Below are 26,628 nucleotides of genomic sequence, written 5' to 3' on the forward strand. Positions count from 1 at the left end.
TCCCCTCCGCGGGCGGCGAAGGAACCAGGCTTCGCCGCCCGGGGAGGGAAGGAGCGATCTCCTCCTCCCCTCCCCGGGCGGCGAAGGAACCAGGCTTCGCCACCCGGGGAGGGAAGGAGCGATCTCCTCCTCCCCTCCGCGGGCGGCGAAGGAACCAGGCTTCGCCGCCCGGGGAGGGAAGGAGCGATCTCCTCCTCCCCTCCCCGGGCGGCGAAGGAACCAGGCTTCGCCGCCCGGGGAGGGAAGGGGGGATCGCCTCCTCCCCTCCCCGGGCGGCGAAGGAACCAGGCTTCGCCGCCCGGGGAGGGAAGGAGCGATCTCCTCCTCCCCTCCCCGGGCGGCGAAGGAACCAGGCTTCGCCGCCCGGGGAGGGAAGGAGCGATCTCCTCCTCCCCTCCGCGGGCGGCGAAGGAACCAGGCTTCGCCGCCCGGGGAGGGAAGGAGCGATCTCCTCCTCCCCTCCGCGGGCGGCGAAGGAACCAGGCTTCGCCGCCCGGGGAGGGAAGGAGCGATCTCCTCCTCCCCTCCGCGGGCGGCGAAGGAACCAGGCTTCGCCGCCCGGGGAGGGAAGGAGCGATCTCCTCCTCCCCTCCCCGGGCGGCGAAGGAACCAGGCTTCGCCGCCCGGGGAGGGAAGGGGGGATCTCCTCCTCCCCTCCCCGGGCGGCGAAGGAACCAGGCTTCGCCACCCGGGGAGGGAAGGAGCGATCTCCTCCTCCCCTCCGCGGGCGGCGAAGGAACCAGGCTTCGCCGCCCGGGGAGGGAAGGAGCGATCTCCTCCTCCCCTCCGCGGGCGGCGAAGGAACCAGGCTTCGCCGCCCGGGGAGGGAAGGAGCGATCTCCTCCTCCCCTCCGCGGGCGGCGAAGGAACCAGGCTTCGCCGCCCGGGGAGGGAAGGAGCGATCTCCTCCTCCCCTCCCCGGGCGGCGAAGGAACCAGGCTTCGCCGCCCGGGGAGGGAAGAGGGCGAAAGAGGGAGCCACAAGGCCAGGGCGCACTGGTCGGGCGGCGGGGCACCGTCAGAGCGGTGCCCCGCCTCCCTCCCAGCCTGACGGCGCCCCCCGGGACCTGCGCCCGAGGCGGCGGCGTCACTGGCCTTTATGGTGGGGCCGGCCCTGACTGTGATGCCAAAGAGTTGGCTTCGACTCCCACTTGCTTTCATGTCTGGCTGATTTTCATTCAGGGAGGGGGGTTCTCATTACGTGCTCCCGACATGCCAAAAGAAATGAAAGATGTGAAGGAAACGGGACAAACTACATTCATGCACAACTTTATCTTATATCCCAGGCTCTGATCCCAGATTCTCTGCTTTACACTGGAATATATGAGTCTCCACTGCCAGATATTCTGGGATAAGCAGATAATCTGGAATCAGATCTTGGGTTATAGGAGCAGGTAGTGTGGAATGGCTCTGTTTGTGTGTGTGAGAGTGTGTGTGTGTGTATTATATCTTAAAAATAACTCTGTTAAGATAAATTAGTCATGTAATATTGATTACTTTCATTTTTTTTTAATCTTTGTGACCTACAGCTTTGGAACAATTACTTTCACCTTGCTGTTGCGTTTCTTACTCAAGAATCATTACAACTGGAAAACTTTTCAAGTGCTAAAAGATGCAAAATACTTAACAAGTAAGTTGTACTGTGAGCATAAAATCATGAACAGGAGCATAAGATTTATTAACATAATGTTACTTTAGCTGCTTAGAAAATTCAAGATGCATTGAAAAGCAATCATAATATGATGAAAGGTTAGTCTTGAAACTGTGAATCAAGTATTTTACCATATTCTACAGATTCAAGTCAAGATCCCAAATTACAGAATAAAACAACTGTTTACCTCGCAATATATTCATGAATCAAGACATTTAAGAATTTACATATTGCAAAAAATCATTTTAAACCACTTCAGCTTTTAGCTTATTTTGATTTCATTTCATGAATATGCTTTATTGCCTAATTACTAATGGTCCTGTGGCTAATTTTCATAATTGATACGCATTTCAGTATAATACTTGAAAGCAATGTTTCGTTGTGTAGCCTGCTCCTAGAAAAGCCCACCCTTAAGCCAGGGGTATATGATTACTATCATTCAATCAATAATATCCTCTTTGATTAAGATGCTTAAGAGGGTTTTGGCTAATTTATAGGCAACCTTCTAGGAAGTGAGATGAGAATTATGTGGCTCGAGACCTGCATCCAGCATATCCTAGGATCTTTTGGGAGAATATCCAGGTTTTATCTGAATCCACCAAATCCCACAGACCCCCATTTTTAAAAGCTGGCATTTTTCATTCTACCATGATCAACCATGGTTCCTATATGCCTCCAAGAATATATATATATATATATATATATATATATATATATATATATATATATATATAGAGCCACAGAATGGGTTACTGTGAGATCAGAAATTAGCCTTTAGACTTTCTGTACATACCCATCCAGATTTTGGCTTATTACTGAATCAGAAATCACTTTGGTATGCCAATGTGGTGGGGGGGGGGGGGGAGTGGGAGTGCTATTCTTGGTCTCTCAATTGCTTTTAATTTCAATATTATATTTTCTTCAGTTGGTCATGAGGATTGGGAGTGGGAACTATATAATTTATCTGATGCTATCTAACTAACAGAACAAAAATTTACAGTATCATATTAGGTGACTAGCTTTGTAACACAATGGCAACAAAGGAAAATATGATTGTGCAGGAATTTCTCACTTTTATCTAGGATTACTATCAGACATCAGTGGACAGTCAGATAGTATCTTGTACAAATATGTTATCCAAATGTGTATACTTGCACACAAACCTACACCCATATTTATGTAAATTCATGTCCCTTCTCTAAACCACCATCACCATCCCTGTCCAAAAGCAATCTCAGGACTAGAAATAAGAACAAGACATGGACTTGGATGCATTGAAAGACTGCAAGAAAAGACAGTTGATGCTTTTACTTTCCACATTCATTCAGGGCGCATAATAAAACCGAACTGGGTAGAGATTTCAAAATGGAGATTGTCTTATTTATTAACCCTTTTGTAAATAATACTTTACCCAACAAATTGGAACCCCCAGTGGCACAATGGGTTAAACCATTGTGCTGGCAGGACTGCTGAGTGATAGGTCAGCAGTTCGAATCCGGGGAGAGTGGGTGAGCAACCTCTGTCAGCTCCAGCTCCCCATGCGCAGGCATGAGAGAAACCTTGCAGATGACCAATTTTCTCACACCAGAAGAGACTTGCAGTTTTTCAAGTTGCTCTACACACGACCCCCCCCCCCCCAACAAATTGAAGGTAATGGGAGGAATAAAGACCAGATTGAAATTGCAAAATACATGAAAAATATATGATGGCAGCCACCAAGCAACAGTTGCCTTAGGATGAAAAGAGGAAGGGAAATGGGAATTTTGAAAAAGGCTTGAATATTTATCAGAGTATATGCTCCAAGACTACATATCTGCAAGGAGAACAAATATATATGAATGGTAATCTAAAGGAGAACTGGAAGTTAACGTAGAAGGAAATTATAAACAAAGCGAAAGGGAAAGAAAAATATAAGGATCTGAACAGTTGTTTAGTTGTTTAGTACAGTTGTTGTCTGGGGACATCTGGCTAAGAGTTAGAAGATAGCATCAATTTTCTTTTTATAGTCTTGTAGGCTATCTTTCGTTCCTAATTTTTTAAAAGATGTTTTCATGTTCTGTGATGGGAGTAGTGAACAACTTCACCAGAATTCCATGAATTTAGAGAAAGAGTCCGAGCTCACACTTCCACTTATCTGTATGCTTGCCCTAACCACTCCATGTAGCTTTTGTTGTAGAATAAACTCTTAACTGTATAAAAAGAGATATCGTAGAGAGACTATACCAGACAATCAGATAATAAATTTGAGTTTTTCTTTTCAGTTCAGTTCTGACTGAGGCTCTTCCAGCTTTCTGGTTCAGGCTTGGTTTCAGTAACCAATGTGCTAAACCAGTCTGACATTTTTCTGCCTGTGGTAGAGCAGCAAATGGCCCTCCTACTCCTGTCAAGATGCATAGTGCCCAAGGCTAGCCTGGTTATTCTAGTAGCTGAAGCAGAAAATCCCACAAGTTTTCTCCATAGGAGAAAAAAAAATAAGTAAGAAACACTATTGCCTGTTCACAGTTAGCACCTGGACAGCAGACTCAGGAAGCACACAACTTACAAAAGCACACACAGTCTTCTCTAATTGGATGAGAAGTATTTCTGTTTAATTTATTTTAAAATAATTTGGTTTCTATATGCATTAACTAACATTGAAGTTTAATGCAAATTGGTCCTCTGAGTTTCAGCCTGACAGTATCCCAACCAAAGCCTTTCTGAGGTGCTAGAGATTTGGGCACTGGAAAATGACATCTGCTCTGCTCTTCTAGTTATGAAGTACACTGGGCATGTCTTGCTTGTGAGGTCCTGTCACAACTATTTTTCTCAACGTGCCTCACAACAAGGACATTGTTGGGGACATCATATCTCATCACCTCAGAAATGCTTCAGCTGGGGTCCTGCCAAGCTCCATAGACAGGTGATCCTGTTTGGACATGAACAACTGATTTTTGGGATCATGTACTACATATAAGTACAGAAAATTAAATGCGCAAATATAAGATGGATAGAACCTGGATTGAAAGCAGTAAATGTGAAAAGGATCTAGGGGTATTTTAGTAGAACATAAGCTAAATAAAAGTCAGGAGTATGCTGCAACATCCAAAGAAGGCCACTCACTATGTGTTCGGATCAAGGGAAATAGTAGTGCCACTCTATTCTGCTTTGGGCAGACCTCACATAGAATATTATGTCCAGATCTGAGCACCACATTTCAAGAAGGAGATCAACAATCTGGAATATGTCCAGAACTGGGCACCACAGAGAAAAGTAAGCAAACCAACCAAAGATCTGGAAACCAAGCCTCCTGTGGAACAACTAAGAGAACTAGCATGTTTAGTTTAGTTTAGAGAGGAGAAGGGAAGACTAACAAATGGCACCTCACCTTGGATCCCATACTAGGAGAAAAGTGGAATATTATTATGGGGTGTTGTGTGGTTTCCAGGCTGTATGACCATGTTCTAGCAGTGTTTTCTCCTGATTTTCATCTGCATCTGTGGCTGGCATCTTCAGAGGAGCCTCAGAAGATGCCTCTGAAACCACACGACACCCCAGTAACTCTGGCCGTGAAAGACTTCAACAATATTATTATATTTTTTTATTATTATTATTATTATTATTATTATTATTATTATTATCAACACAACGACGTTGTATGGCACAGCAAACAAGATAGATATGCTGGATTTCGTTTCACAAAACCACAAGTCGAACACTTCCCAAGTGTCTAGGACTGTGTGATGTATTTTCTGATGATGTGTGCAGATCCCAGTAGGGTGGCCTTTTGCAGTTGGCAGATGGTGATTTTGTCAATGTCTATTGTTTCCAAATGCCGGCTGAGATCTTTTGGCACAGCACCCAGTGTGCCCATCACCACTGGGACCACCTGTACTGGTTTCTGCCAGAGTCTTTGAAGTTCAATCTTGAGGTCCTGATAGCGGCTGAGTTTTTCCTGTTGTTTTTCATCTATGCGACTGTCACCTGGGATGGCAACATCAATGATCCAAACCTTGTTCTTTTCCACAACTGTGATGTCTGGTGTGTTGTGTTCCAGAACTTTGTCAGTCTGGATTCGGAAGTCCCACAGTATCTTTGCGTGCTCATTTTCCAATGCTTTTGCAGGTTTGTGATCCCACCAGTTCTTTGCTGCTGGGAGGTGGTACTTGAGGCATAAGTTCCAATGAATCATTTGGGCCACATAGTTGTGCCTCTGTTTGTAGTCTGTCTGTGCGATTTTCTTACAGTAGCTGAGGATATGATCAATGGTTTCGTCGGTTTCCTTGCACAGTCTGCATTTTGGGTCATCAGCTGATTTTTCAATCTTGGCCTTAATTGCATTTGTTCTGATGGCTTGCTCCTGGGCTGCAAGGATCAGGCCTTCTGTCTCCTTCTTCAGGGTCCCATTCGTGAGCCAGAGCCAGGTCTTATTATTATTATTATTATTATTATTATTATTATTATTATTATTATTATTATTATTATTTATACTCTGCCTTTCTCTCCATATAGGGCAGTGGTTCTCAACTTGAGGTTCTCAGAAATCCCAGCCAGTTTACCAGTTGTTAGGGTTTCTGGGAGTTGAAGGCCAAAAACATCTGGGGACCGCAGGTTGAGAACCAGTGGTATAGGGGATCCTGTTTGGACCTGAACAACGGATTTTTAGGATCATTTTAGGACATTAACAACTGATTAATATATTGAGGAGCAGAGCTAAAATAAAAAAATTCAACAGGGATAAAGCTATATTTAAATATCAAACTAGTGGCATTGTTTTCTGCTTCTCAAGAGACTTGAACACAAACCAATGAATACAAGAGAAGTGATTCCATTAGGAAGAATTTTATTTTTACCTAAGCATGATTTGACAGTGGAATACATTGGCTTGGAAGGTGGTGGATCCTCCGTCTTTTTAGATTTTCAAACAGAGGTTGGATAGACATCTTTTAGGAGTGCTTTAATTATATATTCCTGCATGGCAGAAGGATGGGCCAAATGGTCCTCATGAAAGTTTCCATTTATTAAGAACTTATGATGCTGTGATCCTAATTATACATTTGAATCCCCTGCATTTTAATATAGCATATTAATAACACATTGTTTACATGTTACTGATTTTGCAGATCAGCAACAAAAATCAATTATTTCCTTTTGTAAGGGAAGACAAAAGTGTTAGCTTTTCAGATAGCTTTGGATGATATTTTCCCATTAACTTTAGTACTTTTAAAAGTATCATTATTTTCTTCCATTGGTTTTAAAGGAAAAGCAAAGCATACTCATAGCTGGAATAGATACAACTTCCTGCCCAGAGCAGTGCTGCAGGGACTGAGGATTATTTAGATCATAGCCTTAAAATACCGGCATGGAGTCTCAATGCTAAATAATTTTTATCCAACAACATACTGAGAACATACAGGAGCATTCTGAAATCATGCCTTTCTGGCAAAGTTCCCTTGCCTTTGTATTCAATTATATATACCTTCAAAGGTGTGTTGGGGATTAGGAGTGAACTTCTTCAATAGAAGCTACTATTGAATAAGAACAGCAGTCTGTGGCCGGATCTTCGCTGCCATATAATCCAGATTATCTGCTTTGAACTGAATTATATGAGTTTACACTGCCATGTCATCCAGTTCAAAGCAGATAATCTGGATTTTCAATGGCAGTGTAGATGGCACCTATGATGCAAAGATACTGTAGTGTGATGAAGACTGTTCAGGCAGTGTGTTCAATTTTCTGAGGCCAAATAAGACATACACAGGACCATAGCCAGAAAAAAAATGGGGGGGGGGCTTGTTAGTTCCATAACACAAAATAATTTAGAAATCAGGCTCTATCGATAAACTTCAGTGGACACTCAACAGATAAATTTCAGTGGATACTCATGGGGAATTTGATTAATCAGTTAAAATTCATGAGTAAACCGGTTTTTTTTTTAAACTGAAAATTTGGGGGGCTTGAACCCCTTCCCCCCCCCCCTTGGCCACAGCCCTGGACATACATGCATGCTACATGTCTTCTGGACAGACCCAGGTAATTAGGATATATAGCCTGAATTGTGTGACCCAAATTAATCAGATTTGCAGAGCTCTGTGATATTTCACAAATTATTATCTTTCACATAATCAGTTATACTGTAGTCAATGAACTGAAAAAGTAAAGTGTTTGGAAACCTGTAAGGGCATGTGGATGAAGTAGAAGATTATATTTACTCAGGAAATAAATTTATTTTCTACCCCACAGGGAAGTAAATGATCACTTCATCTAATATCAGAAGGTCCTTTTGCGTATTAATTACCATTATTAAACATTTGTGTGGAATCATCCCTCTTGTTAAATATCAAGTATCTGCAAGATTTTGTAATGGAAAGAACAGCTTCTCGTGTTAGTATAAAGGAGAGGTAGTTTCTTAGTGTTTAATCAAGATGAACAAGTAATATTATAAAACCTTATTATAATTCAAATATAAAAGAGCTTCGGTGAACTCCAAAAATCTTGTGCTGAAAAGGAAGTGTTTAGTGCCTTCTCCCCTGCAGACATGCAAATTGTGGTTAAGTACCTCCCTCCTTCCAAATCTTAAGCCCTGGAAATTGAATTAAATTAAAGCAAGATTCTTTCGTTTGTTTACAAATGCTCTTCTGAAAACTTCATATGGTTCTACTCTTCTTCATCATTATATTTATACATTATATTTATATTCTTCCCCAGTATGTTTCTGAAGATACATATGGTTTTGACAATCTTCAGTGTCTATTTTCTGCAATGTTCTGGATATTCTATATTTAGGACAGAAGTGGACATTTGTGGCCAGTCTGGGGACCAGTTTTCTTCTCCTATGAATCTCTGAGACCATAAAGACCATTAAAAACATCAAAAGAGGTGCGGGAAAAGAAGAGCAACTAGGTGGACTTCCATCATGGCATGTTTTGACCCCATTGTCTAGGGAAATCCTTTCCCACCAGATGCCATCTGCTATTACTCTGACTACAGATGGAAGAGTACCAATATTTGATTAACTTAACTCTCAGCACCACCCTCTTTTCCTTTTATTGTCTTTTGTGTTTTGGTTATAAAAAAGGGTCCTGAGAGTTTGGAGAGTTTGCTAGCTCAAAAACAAACAAACAAACAAACAAACAAACCCAACAACACTGGGAAGTCATGCAGTTCTTTTGCACCGTTTTCAGATCCACTATTTCAACAGGTCTCACGTTAGATGTATTAATTAATTTTTCAACCCATGCAAGTGTCCAGTTCAATGTGATTTGGAAGGATGTCTTTGATACCTGCTGTGATTGGCTCTTCTCCATGGCACATTTTCTAGGGCAGTCAATATATACATACACACACAAAATATTCCTAAGACTTTGCAGTTTGTTTTCTCCAGCTATTAGAGACTGAGAAACGGATAATACTCTCATTAATCTACACAACCACCCCCACATTCCCAAAGGACAGTTACGTAATATGCCATTAAGGCAAAGTAAAATTCCCACAGGTAAACCATTTACAGGAAAGCACTATCGAGTGGAGCTCCTTTCCTCCTTCAAGCAAGGATAAGAAATGCAGATCTTAGCACTAAGAAACTTAAGCATGCTTATTGCTTTTTAAAAATAATCCCTTTTTGTGTGATTTGAGAATGCCATTTAAATTCTGTGTGGTTTTTCCTCATAACAGAAGATATATTATCCAAGACACTCAAAGACAGAAGACATACTAGAATCCTCTGAAACAGCACAACATTTAGCTTAGATAGGCACATTTTATTGACAAAGCTATAATTCAATTGTGATATTGAAATACGTCAAAAATATGAAATGTTACCAAAAAAGAAATGTGTATTCTCCCTAGATATGGTGATATGAGAAGACAAATTGGCTTTGAAATCCGTGATATGTGGTATAATCTGGGTAAGTAAGAACCCCATTATCTTGTTTCTTTAATAGCTAAATATCCTGATTACTTGAATGCATACTACCTTTTGCAAATTTGTCTGCATTAGTGATGTTGTAAATAGTATGCCTGTTTACCGAGGAGTTTGATTATATAAATATTTTTGACATATTTGAGGTATTCAAATACTGTCCTTAATTTTTCTTGAAGCTCCTATTTAGGATCAGTTTCCAAACAGCTGGCACATGGGGGTAGGAGGCGGCATTAAGACAGAAGATCATATTATGGGATGGTACAAAAAAGGCAATTACCAACACCGTTACATGTGTCAAACATTAAATAATTATTTGTCTTTGCTACCTTTTACTCTTTTTGGAATATATTACACTTTGTGTGTGTGTGTTCGAGTAGTTTCCAACTTATAGCGACAGTAAGGTTACTGTATCACATGGGTTCCTTGGTAAGATTTGTTCAGAAGAACTATGCTTTTGCCTTCCTCTGAGGCTGAGAGAGTGTAACTTATAGTGGACTTTGAACCCTGGTCTTCAGAGTCAAAGTCCAAGGTGCAAATCGCTATACCATCATGTCTCTCATTATAAGGTATAGCCATTTTTAGATCGTTATTACACGAAGATCCCTAGAATGTTCAATGAACGGGTTGCTGTTCATTTTCAATTTTTTATCTGATTGATGCCACTCCTGCCATATGGACTGTTCCATAGACTTGTGGTCTACGTTTTTGTAACCATAGCAAGTGGGAATGCTTTCACACAATCCTTTTGGAATTTATATCTATACTATTTCGACAGTTGTCAATGAAATAAATATAGACACACTGTAGTGTTAACATTAAGCTTCTATGGGAGAAATATGATGAATGTCCTGTTTTCATGGGTACAATTTGGAATAGTGAGCACTCAAACCATCGAAAAATTGCTGTATTTTTAGATCACTCTGATGTAGAGGGGGGAAAGTACAGGAAAGAAAAACTTCAACCTTAAAGGTTATTGTTGGCACAAAGCCGTGGTGTATTCAATCAATATATTATGGCTAGGCAATCAAAAACTAGATCTATCTTCTGAGTTATTATGTGAGTTCATGTGTGCAATACAAGGGAGAGAATTCATATGAAGATATTTCTATGACTTAGAAGTTCACTGTGCTTGAACTACAGAGTTATGTGGTAAAGGGAAATAAGATACCAGAAATGCCTGTTTTGGGAACAGCTGAATTTTCTTTTTATTAAGAAAGACTTGAGAGCAATAGATATTAAAGACCTGAATAAAGTAAAATATATAATAATATTCACTTGGCAGGCACATGCCAAAATGTATAATTTCTGGCCTGAAAATCATAGATGATGGTCAAACCGTCAGATTTTTCATTGTTAATGAGCTCAGTTTTGAGAATTCAGATATTGATGCTAGGAACTATGTCTCATTAATTGGACAGCTTATTATTGTCACTGCGCCTCTTCCACACAGCTGAATAAAATCACACATTTTCTGCTTTGGACAGGGATATATGGCAGTGTGGACTCAGATAACTCAGTTCGAAGCAAATATTGTGATATTCTGGGTTATATGACTGTGTGGAAGGAACTGTATTCTTTGAACCTAAGCCCTCCACTTGTTGTTCATAACTGGTTTCAGCTAAGCAAATAGTCAAGAGTAAAGAGAAAGTGGAAATGCGTTATCAAAAGTATCTAGCATTTCCCAACCCAGTACACTAAGTGTTCTTCACTACTTAAACCACTACTTTCTGACACCACTCTGTGGTACATCCCTTCTTTCCTTCTAGAAGTTACTATCCCCCAATACCATAAACTAGGGGTAGGATGCCTCTATCAAGGAATGGATGCTAAGTACCCCATACTCCCCTGCCTAGATTATTAAGTTCCATATTTTTGTAAATTAACCTTTTCTAATTTAGTTTAGGAGACCATCATGCTGTGTTGAAATAAATTGCCGGCTAAGTTATCAATATGACTATAATTTCTGCTTCATGAAGCATGCTGTTCCAGCAATTATTTTCATTTATAATGGGCAGTTGAGATTAGTAGGCACCTTTCTGTCATGGATTAGGGGATGCAAAAATCATGCATAGTCAGTCCTACTCATTCAGTGAGTATAGAGGTGCGGGGCGCCTGCAAAAGTGTAAAATTGTAAATTATAAAAAACACAATTTTTTTACCTGATAGAAATCCTGTCTAGGGACCTCCTCATATGAGGAAATTTCACCGTCCTATGACGCTTTCGCCCCTATTGAGGCACGGAGCCCCATGCCGCTCATCAGATGGCACAAGTTCATGTCCGGTGAGGCTCTGTGGCTCAACGGCAGTGCAAGCGTCCTGCAACGCTGTGCCAGCAACACAGGAGTCTCCCCATGTCCCATTTGGATCAACGGGGCTAGCATGGGAGGGGAGCCATGCAGCAACATGTTCCCACGTGTGATGGGGTAGTGTTGCTGCCAGTGGGTCACAGGACACCGGGATTGCCCCGCCGATTCACCACAGAGCCTAATGAATTAGAACACAGGACCTCATCAATGTGATGAGGTCCTAGGACTCCTTTGGCCTTTCAGTGCAATTCTGTTTCTGGTGGAAGCTGATTAAAGAATCATACTGGAGGTCCTAGAGATTCCTAAAGAGACCATATTAATAAAATATGCAAAACAAAATCTGAAAAAATTAAACCTGCAAATGTGAAGGACTGCATTCATAACCTGGGGTTGCACTCTTTGGTTCTGATATACCATATTCTTAAACCCTTCTCATCTCTCTTAAGCAGAGAAAGACCCTGTGCCTATGATCAGTATGCAAAACATGATTTCTGATAATTGATCAAAGCAACCAAATTTGATTCAGCAAAAAAAAAGAAGTGAAGATGGAAAGCAATGGATGAATCATCAAGCTGGGATTTCCCAACATCATACCAAATAAAACATGAGTCTCATGATATAAAAAGTTGCCAAGATGATATATAATTTATAATACATGGATAAAGTTCTGATGTAATGATGTAGAGAAGATATATGAGCAACAGAAAATAAAGAGTATGAAGTGATTTTAACCAGTTCACTGAAATTTAGTTAGTCAGCATAACACTTTTTTCTCTAGTACAGGAAGTTCAGAGAAATTATACAAATGGAAACTTCTCTCTGGAGTCTCCTTTGACAGCTGCAGATTTTCACTCAGGAATTGCCTCTATCTTTAAATAACATCTGCACTAATTTTCCTACTATTTGCTCAAGTATCTAAAATATGACTGGATCACAGCATTATGCACTCTTATTACCATTACTTACCAGCATGATGGTGTCTACGCTGAGATGGAGTCCAACTAGGAGTCTGAACTTTCATTGACAAATTCCAGTCTTTGCCTAAAAATTACCCAGGTTGATGGGTCAAATATCTTTTGGCATTGAACTCATTTTGGGAAAACTAGTGTCAATACTGGCCTGAATCTTATTGTAGAGTCTCCTAAGGTAAATCCAATCAACCAATTGCTGGTTGGAGAGTCAACACTTTTGCAAATCAACCAGTCTATGCTAACTGGGGCTACCAACAGCTTTCCCTTTGTGGGCTCACATGAGAAAAAGGAAACTCAAAAGAGATAGACTTTTTAAAAAGTAGGATACTGACGGCTCAAACTCAAATCATTCCAGTGACCCAAAGAAAAGAGGAGGCATTAAAAGAAATCAGGGTTCTTTTAATTAGGAACTTTTTGATGAGACCAGGGTTAAAAGGGATGTATATAGGAAATACAAGGAATAGCAAACCAAAGATGGATAGAAAAACAAACTAAAGCTTGTAGCAAAAGCATCAGCAAGTCTAAAGCTAGAACAAGCTTAGATTTTTTTTAGGAATGTTAAGGGGGAAAGCATTTTATTATGTTTGGAACAAGAGTATAAACAAGGAAAAGATGGGGGAGGAAGAAACTAATGTCAGATAAGATAGTACTGCTCAGTTGCTACTTTAGTCAATTTCCTCCTCAAGGAAACTGGATTGGATGATGAAAAGAGGACATTGCAGACCACAATAAATAAAAAGACTATTTTTCCATTAAATATTTTAGCGGCTTCTGCAGAGAACTTATAAGCATTTGTCAACATAACACCCTATGCCCTTACATCCAGTAATTTTGGCAACATTACAGTTACATATCCACATATTCAATCATCCATGGCTTGATTTTAAAAAAAAAAATCTCAAAAGCAAACTTTAACTTTGGCTGGATCTACACTGCCATGTAATGCAGTTTCAGAATGCAGATTAGCTGCATTGAATTGAATTATAAGAGTCTACACTGCCATCCAGTCTTTCATTTTAAATAAGGGACACAATTTTACTACACCGTTACATACGTTGGGATTTGAGCATACACAGATTTTGATATCTACTGGGAGCCCTAGAACCAAACCTTGACCGATACCAAGGAACTACTGTGCTGTAGTTTCCATAGTTTCTTTTTATTTATATGGGATCTTCTCTTCTTTTTCTCATTGCACTGTTGGATTCAAGACACAGCTAATAGGACACAAACAATGGTATCCATGGATTGGGTTGGAATATAGTGATTTTACAATCCTCGTCTCTAAGGTAATTTGCCAAGAGTGGTAGTGTCCCAATATGTTAAGATCATGTGAAATATTTTTAATACTCTACATAAAACAATCAACAGAAGCATACCAATATGATAAGTGTTGACATTTAATACAAACCTACTCTGCCTGACATTGTCAGTCCACTTGCAGTTAATAGAAAAGGACAATTCCGGACAAAATGTGAATTTCAGGGCAGCCTATCAGCAATTACATATTAGTGCCGAGGCCACAGAAAATTAAGTGCTAGATCTGTTCCTACACCTGCCACATTTTCTGAATCTGTGTGGGAGGAATGTGGATGTGAAGTCACTTGTTTCATTAGGACAGTTTGGTCAGATGGAAAAAAAGCACAGTCTAATATCAACTGCACGTTAATTCCTAGTTCTTCAGCCCATTTCATTAGACGGTGGTTGCTGGCTATATTGGATCCTCATGGTATGCATCACTCAAAATTCCTAAGAATAACTAACAGACCGATGACATCATAAGGCATGCTTTTATTGGAGTAATATCGATATTAATATTGATAGGTGGGGCTTTGCACGCAGTCTTCCCCAACCTGGTACCCTGCATTTATGTGGGATTGTAACAACCATCATTCCTAGTCAGTATTGGCTAAATACATTTTGAAGGCACTAGATTAGAGAGGCCGCACTAATTGGTATACCACACTGGCAAAGATATGACAACAAAAATATGACTGCATTGGCACTGAGATTTGAGATTCGCCAAACGTCTTAAAAGATGGGAAAGACTGCCAGTGGTAACGGAAAATGATTTCATTTTAATGTGCAAATTAGGGCTGCTATCCTGCATGCAGTTAACCGACACAAAGGCCCATTGATTTGCAGAGGTAATTAATTGCAGGATTGCAGCTTGTGAATTTAAATTACTGCTTTTTTATTCATGTAGGAAAGCCACAGCATACTAATGATGATATGACTTTAACAGCCTCTGTTTTCCAGCAGACTAGAAGTAAATTTTAAGCTGATAAAATGGTTACCAAGAAAATATAATGGGCTTGCTACTATATCAGCTCAATTGCATTTGTCTGCAGAATATTAAATTTAGAATACTTTAAAAAGTTACACATAATAATGTATAAATAGTTAGATCCCACTGAAAACAATTGGTTGCTATTGTATCAATTTTGTTTCAACATATGGTGATCCTATGAATGAGCCATATTCCCACCTTTTCGATCTCGGATTAGTGTAGCAGGTGGTAGAAAGAACTGGGCACTTCATTCAGCCGCTTTGCTGTTTTAAAAATCCTTGAAAGTTTCAGCATGAACCTTGGGTTGCTACCTCATTTCTGCTGAGAATTACTTTTCACCCTCCTCTGCTTCATGGGCAGGCTTTAATTTATTCTTTAATTTAGCTCTAGACACCATTTTTATGTATATAGAATATGAAGGCTGAAATGGAATGTGTGTACAGCAGCTCTTTATTCACTATTCCACGTCTGCAGCTTATGCATCCAATTTCATTCTGATCCCACCCTTAACTATGTACACTGTGATTGTACCTTACTTCTAAGATTTCTTTACCTGTCAAAAAGGTAGCACTTGACTGCAGTTTATGCTGTAGATTGTGGCATGCTTCTGAAAATCGTCGGCCAATGTGAGCCCAACACATTTACTCCCACCAGCTTCAAAGAACAATATGATTTTCAGCTATTGACCAATGAATGTATATTCCTCAGTTCCTTAGTTCAATTAGCTTTCAAATCCTACCGTCAAAGGGTATCATGGAAGCTGTCTTAACAGAATTTTAGGTAAAATTATGTAATCTTCCATATTTAAGTCCCACCCAGAGCTTCCCTCTCGAGTTTTGTTGTTGTTTATTCATTGAGTCGCTTCTGACTCTTTGTGACCTCATGGACCAGCCCACGCCAGAGCTCCCTGTTGGCCGTCGCCACCCCCAGCTCCTTCAAGGTCAAACCTGTTGAGGGGCAAGAACAATGACTACTTTTGATCAGTATGACAGCTCTTACTTTAATATCCCATCTATATATATAAAAGAGTGATGGCATCACGGCAGCGGACAAAACAACAAAAGTAAACACCCCCAACCTCGAAAATTGACAGAACAACCCCTCATCCATGCCTCTAGGTTGATACAACAAAAAGAAAAGAAAAATAAAGTCCTAATTAGAGGGAGAGGAATAATTGTTTTTATCCAATTGCTGCCAGTTACAAGGCTAAGCTCCGCCCACTTGGTCTCCTAGCAACCCACTCAGCCCAGTGTTAATAAAATAATGATAAAAAATAAATACAAATAATACAATAAAAAATTATAAAAAACACTAAAATAATTAATACAATAAAATACTATAAAAATGACTAAAAATAATACAACAAAATAATACAATATAATAAATAAAAAAGATAAGTGACAATAAAATTAATTTTAAAAAAATACAAATAACGTCAAATAAAAATTCCACAACAAGTTTTAACCGATACCACCACCACTTTGCCACAGCAACGCGTGGCCGGGCACAGCTAGTACTATATAAAATGTGGCAGTGCTTCTAGTACTATTTCCAACTTTCATTGTTTTTGAATAACAACCATTTTAAGTAATGATTTACTAATACTTATATAGAATGAGTCTCCCTTATCCAAAAATCTGAAATCCTAAATACCACCTACCCACTTCTGCCTTTGATAAAAGTGGTCTGGTCATGTGTTCAGTGTCCACCAGTGGTGGCACCCAGTGGTAAAACCACTTTGGAAATGGGTCTCAAGAGCAAGCGTCAAACAACTTCATTAGCATGACCACCGTCTGATCTAGCCCAGACAGAATAAAGAGGACTCACGAGGGGGGTGGTGTTCTTGTCCCTTCCCAGCTACTTTGCTAAAAGAGTGTGTGGACAGCTAGGGACACATCCGAAATATCTGAAAGACAAGTCAAACACGCATTCTGGACTTTAAGAGAGCTGACTTCCAAAAAATGAAGGAATTACTGAGCGGCATTCCATGGACGCCGATATTAAAAAACAAGGGAGTTAAGGATGGATGGGAGTTTTTCAAAAGTGAAATACTCAAGGCGCAAATGCAAACAGTGCCAACAAAGAAGAAAAATAAGACAAGTGCAAAGAAGCCAGAATGGATGTCCAAAGAACTCCTAACTGAGCTAAAGCTCAAAAGTGACATGCACAAGAAGTGGAAAAGGGGAGAAATCACCAAAGAAGAATTCAAACGTATAGCCAACACCTGTAGGGAAAAGGTTCGCAAGGCTAAAGCGCAAAATGAGCTCAGGCTTGCCAGGGACATAAAAAACAACAAAAAAGGCTTTTTTGCTTACGTTGGTAGAAAAAGGAAGAAAAAGGAGGCGATAGGGCCATTGCAAGGAGAAGATGGGGTGATGGCGACAGGGGACAGGGAAAAGGCAGAACTACTTAATGCCTTCTTTGCCTCGGTCTTCTCACAAAAAGAAAGCCATCTTCAACCTCAGCAACATGGAATGGACGAAGGATTGGGGGAAATCCAACCCCAAATAGGGAAACAAGTTGTCCAGGAACACCTGGCCACTCTAAACGAATTCAAGTCCCCAGGGCCAGATCAGCTACATCCAAGAGTACTGAAGGAACTAGCGGAAGTTATTTCAGAACCACTGGCAATTATCTTCGAGAGTTCTTGGAGAACGGGAGAAGTCCCAGCAGATTGGAGGAGGGCGAATGTGGTCCCTATCTTCAAGAAGGGAAAAAAGAACGACCCAAACAATTACCGTCCGGTCAGCCTCACATCAATACCAGGCAAAATTCTGGAAAAGATCATTAAGGAAGTGGTCTGCGAACACTTAGAAACAAATGCGGTCATTGCTAATAGTCAACACGGATTTACCAAAAACAAGTCATGCCAGACTAATCTGATCTCTTTTTTCGATAGAGTTACAAGTTGGGTCGATACAGGGAATGCTGTGGATGTAGCCTACCTAGATTTCAGTAAGGCCTTCGACAAAGTCCCCCACGACCTTCTGGCAAACAAACTAGTAAAATGTGGGCTAGACAAAACTATGGTTAGGTGGATCTGTAATTGGCTAAGCGAACGAACCCAAAGGGTGCTCACCAATGCGTCGTCTTCATCATGGAAGGAAGTGACAAGTGGAGTGCCGCAGGGCTCCATCCTGGGCCCAGTTCTGTTCAACATCTTTATTAACGACTTAGACGAAGGGTTAGAAGGCACGATCATCAAGTTTGCAGACGACACAAAACTGGGAGGGATAGCTAACACTCCAGAAGACAGGAGCAGAATTCAAAACGATCTTGACAGACTAGAGAGATGGGCCAAAACTAACAAAATGAAGTTCAACAGGGACAAATGCAAGATACTTCACTTCGGCAGAAAAAATGGAAATCAAAGATACAGAATGGGGGACGCCTGGCTTGACAGCAGTGTGTGCGAAAAAGACCTTGGAGTCCTCGTGGACAACAAGTTAAACATGAGCCAACAATGTGATGCGGCTGCTAAAAAAGCCAATGGGATTCTGGCCTGCATCAATAGGGGAATAGCGTCTAGATCCAGGGAAGTTATGCTCCCCCTCTATTCTGCCTTGGTCAGACCACACCTGGAATACTGTGTCCAATTTTGGGCACCACAGTTGAAGGGAGATGTTGACAAGCTGGAAAGCGTCCAGAGGAGGGCGACTAAAATGATTAAGGGTCTGGAGAACAAGCCCTATGAGGAGCGGCTTAAAGAGCTTGGCATGTTTACCCTGCAGAAGAGAAGGCTGAGAGGAGACATGATAGCCATGTACAAATACGTGAAGGGAAGTCATAGGGAGGAGGGAGCAAGCTTGTTTTCTGCTGCCCTGCAGACTAAGACACGGAACAATGGCTTCAAACTACAGGAAAGGAGATTCCACCTGAACATCAGGAAGAACTTCCTCACTGTGAGAGCTGTTCGACAGTGGAATTCTCTCCCCGGGGCCGTGGTGGAGGCTCCTTCTTTGGAGGCTTTTAAGCAGAGGCTGGATGGCCATCTGTCGGGGGTGCTTTGAATGCGATTTCCTGCTTCTTAGCAGGGGGTTGGACTGGATGGCCCATGTGGTCTCTTCCAACTCTACTATTCTATGATTCTATGATTCTATGATCTACTGTTTACAGAGAGCATCCAGGATAATTTCAGTTGGTTTCCATGACATAATACTTGAATCTGGAAAACCATTCGAGATGGATGAGATGAGTGACAATATCATGCTGGCACGTATATGAAATAACTTTTATTTCCTCCTATCACTCTCTGTGACATCTGGAACCTACTCTAGAGGGCTTCCAAACCTATGGAGGATGTTTTGAAACTTTAGGGTTGAATGCGTTGCTGCATGAGGGAAGAAAGGTTGCTTTCATCCTGAGAATACTTCCATTTTGAGATGCCCCTTGTTGGATTCTGATCCATGTATTTACCCAGATTACAGTTACAGGCAGATGCTACCATAGGAAAATAATGTGCACTTCAACTACATACATTCAGTATTGTACAAGTAGGCTTTGCTGAGCAGCAGAGGCAGCCAGAACTCTAGAACTTCTGCCTTTGGCCAGCGACACTGCTGTGTAATCTCACCTGAAGCCAGCAGCAGATAAAAAAGCTTTCACTGGCCCTCTGTCGCACCCTGTCTTGCAGATGTGCAGCAGTTGGTGTTTGTATTAGAGACTTATCAACGCCTTGCTTAGTTTTTTGGGTTCGGGGAGTTTTACCATCACATTTGCAAGGATTTTTTTGGGTCTTGGAGGGTCTTTTTGGGTTCAGGGTTGGTTGAGCTATTTTAATTTGGGTCTGGTTTCTAGGCTGGGCAAATTCTGTGGACTAGACAAGCTCAAGGCTCTGGGTTCATATGCAATGACACTATAGGACTTTTACCAACATGAATAGAGACACCTTGCCAACATGAGAAAAAAACACCCCATCTGCCTTCCCAAGGACCTCATACCACAGTTTACACACACACACACCCCTATGAAGACCTGGACTGCATTCCTGTGCCTAAACACTCGGGCTATGGCGCAGGCTGGAGAGCAGCTGCAATGAATCACTGCAATGAATCACTCTGAACAGGAGGTCATGAGTTCGAGGCCCGCTCGGAGCCATGTTTGTCTTGTCTTTGTTCTATGTTAAAAGGCATTGAATGTTTGCCAATATGTGTAATGTGATCCGCCCTGAGTCCCCTTCGGGGTGAGAAGGGCAGAATATAAATGCTGTAAATAAATAAATACATAAATAAATAAACAAACATTATTCAGAGGACTCCTTATTTGTGATGATCTGGGAATCTTTGGGATGACATAAAGGGCTGTGGCTAGACATTATGGGGAGGGAATCGGGAGGCAGGTGGGGGAGGGGAATGGTAACCAAACCTGTATAGGTCCTTTTTAACTTGTGGAATTGTGCAATATAATAATTCTAATTTGGCCAGCACCTTAAACACTCACTCAGACACTATGTCAGCCATGTTGGCTTGTCGCAAACTGCCTTTTTATGTTTAATGTTTTAACTGTTTAGTAATATTAGATCTATTAGTAAACGTGTCCTAAATGTTGATTTATATATTTAAATTTTTAATTTTGTTATTTTTGAGTTGTTTTATAAGTACACCTAATGTTGTTTATTTTATTGTTTATGATTTAATCTGTTTGTTATGTTTTCACATGTATGTTTGGCATTTAATTTTGCCATTATTATGTTGTAAACTGCTTTGAGTCCCCACAGGGGTAGGAAAAGCAGTATATAAATGCGGTATATTTAATGTGTCAGAAGCAAACCGAGCGTACAAGTTGTAATGTATTTGAAAACACAAACAAAGTTTTTTAAAAACTTGGCATTATACTAAATGTTCTTGGACCAGTAGCTGGCCAGTCTGAGTGCCTCCAGTGTTGCTGTAAGAAGGTCCTCCATGGTGCATGTGCTGGGCTCAGATTGCATTGTAATAGGTGGTCTGTGGTATGCTCTTCTCCACACTTACATGCTGTGGACTCCACTTTGTTGCCCCATTTCTTAAGATTGGCTCTTCATCTTGTGGTGCCAGAACACAGTCTGTTCAGCGCCTTCTAAGTTGCCCAATTTTCTGTGTGCCTAGGGTGGAGTCTCTCATCCGGCATCAGCCACTGATTGAGACATGAGAGAAGCAGGATCGTGATACATCTGGGCATCCCCTAGGCAACATCTTTGTAGACAGCTGATTCTCTCACAACCAGAAGCAAGGTGCAACATGCAACCAGAAGTGACTTGCAACGTATAAATGCAGTAAATAAATAAAAAAATAAATCGTGATTATGGAACACAAGCAGTCCACAATTGCTCTTACTCTAACAATGAGCCATATCTTTAATATAAATACATATGAGGAAAGTGGTGTTGATGTTTCTCTGTTCCTGAGTTCTCTGCATCCTTGAATGATTTGATCACTTATGAATGCATTCTGGAAGAAGTAGTTGAGTTTATCTTATAGTGGTCAGTTTTGGAAATGAAAAAAAATCCAACATTTTTCTACCCCATTCCATCCACAAGGACAGTGAGAGCAAATCCCAAATAGCAATTTTAGAAAACAGGATGGAAAGAAGAGGAGGAGGGGAAAGCATCTTGATTCCGTAGCAGGATTAGGAATTTGATGAATATCTTAGATATCAGATTTGCTGCATAGCTGATTTGTGGTGCTGTATGTTTATCATCCAAAACTGGGAGTCCGCTGACTCTGCAGTTCTTCTAAGTTTTTTTTATTCATTTTTTTTTCCAGTGCAGCAGAATAAAGTAAATTCTGGGTGAAGCTGCTTTCAAACACTGCTGTTGAACTGATAAGCTAAATGGCCTTCAGGCAGCAGAGGAGGAGGGGAAGAGATGTACAGTATGATTGTACATATCTTAATCTTTTCTAATTGCTTTTTCCTTTTCCTCTCCCCCTGGTACACAGTTTCTCATGTATTGCATCCATAGAAAGCCATCCCTTCCTTCATTGATTTAAAATTCCTGCCAATTAGACCTGTGAGAAAAGGATTAAGTAGGACACACTGTTCAGAGAACTGAAGGTGTTTCATCGCTGAATTTACCCCTTATTTCTTTCTATGCTCATAAAGGATTCTCATATTGAGAGAGATTAGAGGATGTACAAAGAGAGCAGTGGATTCTGAAGAACCCAAATACTTTCACTCATGGCATTGGTGATTATTGTCAAGCTGTGTTAATATCCCTTGCATTTCTCATTAGAAAGGCATTTCTCCCTTGATTCTGTAGCAGTCCCTTGTGGTCGCTAGAGATTCATTTTGCAAACATAGCTCCATTTGCTTCTTCCATTCACTTCAGTAAAGGGGGCAACAGTGTGTGTATGTGCATGTATCCTTCCCCTTAAGTGTAATAAATCAGGAAATCTGTTTTTGAAGTACTATTAGACCAAAGGTATCTCACTCTAAACAGTATATTAAAAATCTAATCAAAGGCTTACAATGTGTTGTTATGGCAACATACTTGTTTTTCACATTTATTTCATTTTGCTTTTACTTGTAAAATTCTATCCCTAAACTTGAACTTCATGCTATTGATGGTTCCTGACAAATAAAGCTGTATCACTGTTAAACGTTTTCTGATCTGTTCGCTCTTGACAGTTTTCTAAGCATAACGAGGAAAAACATAACATAAAAATAAAATGGAAATACATCTTTATAGCATTTCTATGTTCTTAAGAGCATTTTTTTATACATAGAGTATCACTGAATATTCTAACCATTAAAGAATCTTGAAAAACATAAAACATATTGTAATAAAGTGGATCATTATTAAACTATGGTATTACAAATCCAAAAATGTGCTATACTTACTGTTTTGCGAAAACATTGTCTTGTTAAAGGATATCAATCACAGTTCTATGTTATAATCTAGCATGGATACTTACATCATGCTGAATACATCTCATAAGGAAAGCAGTTCATGGATCTTCATTCTCTTCCTTCCCTTGCTGTTTTTGATGGATGAATACAATATAAATATTAAATTATTCTTTCTCTCAATGCATTACTATGCCATTGTTGTATATTGTCATGTATAAGTCTATAAAGTTTAATAAAAAATGACCCTCAAAACTAGGAAGATTTATCCACAGGTTAATATAAGCACTGTACCTTAAGTCTTTATCAAAAAGGAACCCTGTATAGATTCCTATATAAAGTACTGATTCCTTCTACTCTCTTGGCATTCTTTTGAAAGGAAGTGCAAAGAGCTGGTGCTGTGGCCAGTAGCCCACAGGTATTCAGAAAGACTAGAAATAGTGCCATGACACAGAGAGTGGTGAGGATCAGGACTTCTTTTAGATTCTCTTGGGACAATATGAGCTTTCACCTTTCGCCACTCTCCTTAGAGAAGGGGATGGTTCCGTTTTAAATAAGAATTAATAATGTACCTTGGCTTGCTTTAAAAAAAAAAGGTACCATCTTTTTCTCCAAGCAGAGTGGGGAAAGGTCTTTTGGAATGCCAGGGCAGGAAAATGATGATGGCCAGGGTTCTTGGTTCCTTGAGGCACACATTCCTCTCCCCATAGAATGACCCCCAACTTATCCATGGATCATATGAAAACCCATAATTTTAGCCTCCAAACCTGTCCTTGACTTACAGATAAGGTCAACTTAAACATGAGTATATATGGTAATTATTATGGGCAAAGAATTTAAAAAAATGGAAAGAGTGAGAGAATTGGCCGTCTGCAAGGACGTTGCTCAGGGGACGCCCAGATGTTTTGATGTTTTTACCATCCTTGTGGAAGGCTTCTCTCATGTCCCCGCATGGAGTTGGAGCTGATAGAGGAAGCTCATTCGCACTCTCCCCGGGTGGGATTCGAATCTGGCAAGCTTTCAGGTCAGCAATCCAACCTTCAAGTCACAAGGCTTTAGTCCACTACGCCATCGGGGGCTCCTCATCTAGAACTGATGTGGTCTATCTGATGCCATTTTCTGAATCAGCACCCCAAATAACCCCAGGAACAGGCCTAAAAATGAAGACACCAAGGCGCCCCTGCTTCCAGGTGCCACTTGGAATAGCTCCGCTCAGGGAGAGGGAAGATGAGGAGAAGCAGCAGTCAGGAGGCTTGTTGTTGTACCTTTCTTGGGTAGTCAGCCTGTCCCCTCCTGCCATACTCGTTGCCCCAGCACTAGAAGAGGGTTTTGCGAGACCAGTCCCTCTCGCTGCAACTGTGTAGTAACAGTGACACCGTGGACCGTATTTTAGTTCTTGGCACCCACTGGTGGCCCACAGACCACAGGTTGGGAACCACTGTCTTAAAGCTTCAACAGCTCTACGGACTGTCAGCTATTAATACCATAGAGCTCTATGCAACTTAGGGCCCTTCCACACAGGCCCATAACCCACAATGGGTTTACCTGAGACATCCAAATGACACCTCAGGGAATCTTGAATTGATTCAGAGTAAACTGGGATTTACTCCAGATTAATTTGACACCTGGAAAGATTTGGACCTTAGTGTAAATTCCGGATCTTTCCAGGGAAAGTGTGGGGTTTAGAGGAGGTGTGGGGAAAAAATCCTGGGAGGAACAGGGATAAAATATCCCAGTTCCTTCCAGGATTTAGCCCTGTCTGGAAGGGCCTTTTGATCAGACTATCTGATGCTATTCTTCCATATTTGAGAAGCCTTTATTCAATCTGATTGTCTTTATAGGGACATATACTCTTCAACATTTCACACCTGAAAATTGGGATATGTTTAGCCAAAAGCGATGGGGTATGGTCAAGATAGCAACAGTTCTTAATGAGAAGGAACACAAAATATGGAGCAGTTTGCTTTTGCCTGAACCTACTGGGAAGGGCAAGATTTCTCCCCCATGTCTCCTCCCCACCCACCCCCGAGTTAATTTTAATGCATTTTGCACTAGAGCATGGATCCACTTTAAATCCAATTTTTGCCTCCTACTGAATTCTGGGGCTTGTAGTTGATTCGACGAGCCTTTAAACTGCTCAGCCAGACAGGTCCTGGGCCTCACTATACTACTAATGCCAGAATTTTGTGGGGGGAAGAAACCCAATTTTAAATGGATCCATGTTCTAATGTGATGACACTGTTTTTTGAACTCAGTTTGCACTAACCAAAGTAAATTGTGGACAAAGGGGGATTGTGGGAGGAGAAGAGAGAAACTGGGTGACTCTAAAAGCATCTGAAAAACTGGAAAGACAGAGGATTAACTGGGGGTATCCCTGCCATATTGGGATATTTGGAAAGAGTGTGAATGAATGGGTATGCCTTTTCAGTGTTAGCCTGTGGTAAGGTGACAAACGACCTTGTCACACGGCTGCAGAAAATGTCCCATGTGGCCCTGCTTCGCTGGGGGCACAGGGAAGCCACAGTCCCATGCCCCACATGGCCCAGCTCCTCCGGCGGCTGATCCCATGGAGGGAAGTGAGGTGTGCATAGAGCACACAGCTTCACCCCATTAAAATCAACAGGTGTCCTCCTTCACCCTCAGAGCCGGCCAACTTCATGGGTGACCAGGGCTAAATTAGTGCATGCTGCCAATTTTAGCTTTGTTGAATGAGGTCCTAGAAGACAAACTTTTTTCTCTGATGATCTTTTAATAAATTAGAGTTTCTTTTCAAAGGAAGCCCTTTTTACACGCTGTACTGTTTTCATTGTGCTATTTTCAACAACCTTTTAACATTTTCATTTTATGTTTCAATTTGCTGTTAGTTTTAGTAACAGATTAATCCTATTTTAATATCAATCTTTTGAATTTTCTTTATGCTACATTTGTTTTAATGTATAAGCTTCCCTGGCTCTTGGTTTTGAATAAAAGGCAGGGTATAAACAGTGGTGATGACAGTAATAATAGCAGAAGTCAAAGTAGTAGTAGTAGTAGTAGTAGTAGTAGTAATTATTCGGATGCAAGTCAGCCTTTGGGCAACATTTTTAAGGGCATTAAAGAGCGAGTAATCTAAAAGTTTAAAATCTTGTTTAAAGGGGAGATATTTAAATTGTATGTGTCTTTAAATGCCATTCATGTCTGATCTGTGGAAAAAAATGAAGGAGACAATGCAGCCTGCTAAGGACAATATGCACCCTGTTAACCAGCTCTCTTTTTACCATGGCTTTCTTCCAGGAACCTTCATAATCTGAAATCTGTTGTCATTAATTAAGACCTTTTCTGCTAAATTGAGATGTACTTTTTTTGTTCCTACAGGCCAGCATAAAATCAAATTCATTCCTGAGATGGTGGGGCCAATGTTAGAAATGACTCTGATCCCTGAAACAGAACTTAGAAAAGCTACCATCCCTATCTTTTTTGACATGATGCAGTGTGAATTTCATTCTACCAGAAGCTTTCAGATGGTAAGAACAGATTGGATTATAAACTACCTATGTGTTTTTTCAATGTGCTGTGAAAAGGAAGAAGTATGTCATCATAGTAAGTAAGTAAGTAAGTAAAAGTTTATTTGTATACCGCCCTCTCTCCCAAAAGGGACTCAGGGCGGTTTCCAATATAAAATCAGCATAAAACATTGTACAATAAAACACT

At 40.7% G+C, this 26,628-nt stretch overlaps 1 protein-coding gene across 1 annotated transcript in view; it reads left to right on the forward strand.

The window, feature by feature from the left end:
* Positions 1-26,628, forward strand: part of dock1 (dedicator of cytokinesis 1) — a 557,290-nt gene that overhangs the window by 388,210 nt on the left and 142,452 nt on the right. Inside the window, exons 31-33 of the mRNA XM_062976064.1 lie at positions 1,523-1,629; positions 9,475-9,533; positions 26,293-26,441. Coding sequence (XP_062832134.1) covers positions 1,523-1,629; positions 9,475-9,533; positions 26,293-26,441 — 315 coding nt within the window. The remainder of the gene's footprint in view (positions 1-1,522; positions 1,630-9,474; positions 9,534-26,292; positions 26,442-26,628) is intronic.

The sequence above is a fragment of the Anolis carolinensis genome, chromosome 3 (genome assembly GCF_035594765.1).
Source record: "Anolis carolinensis isolate JA03-04 chromosome 3, rAnoCar3.1.pri, whole genome shotgun sequence".
Lineage (NCBI taxonomy): Eukaryota > Metazoa > Chordata > Lepidosauria > Squamata > Dactyloidae > Anolis > Anolis carolinensis.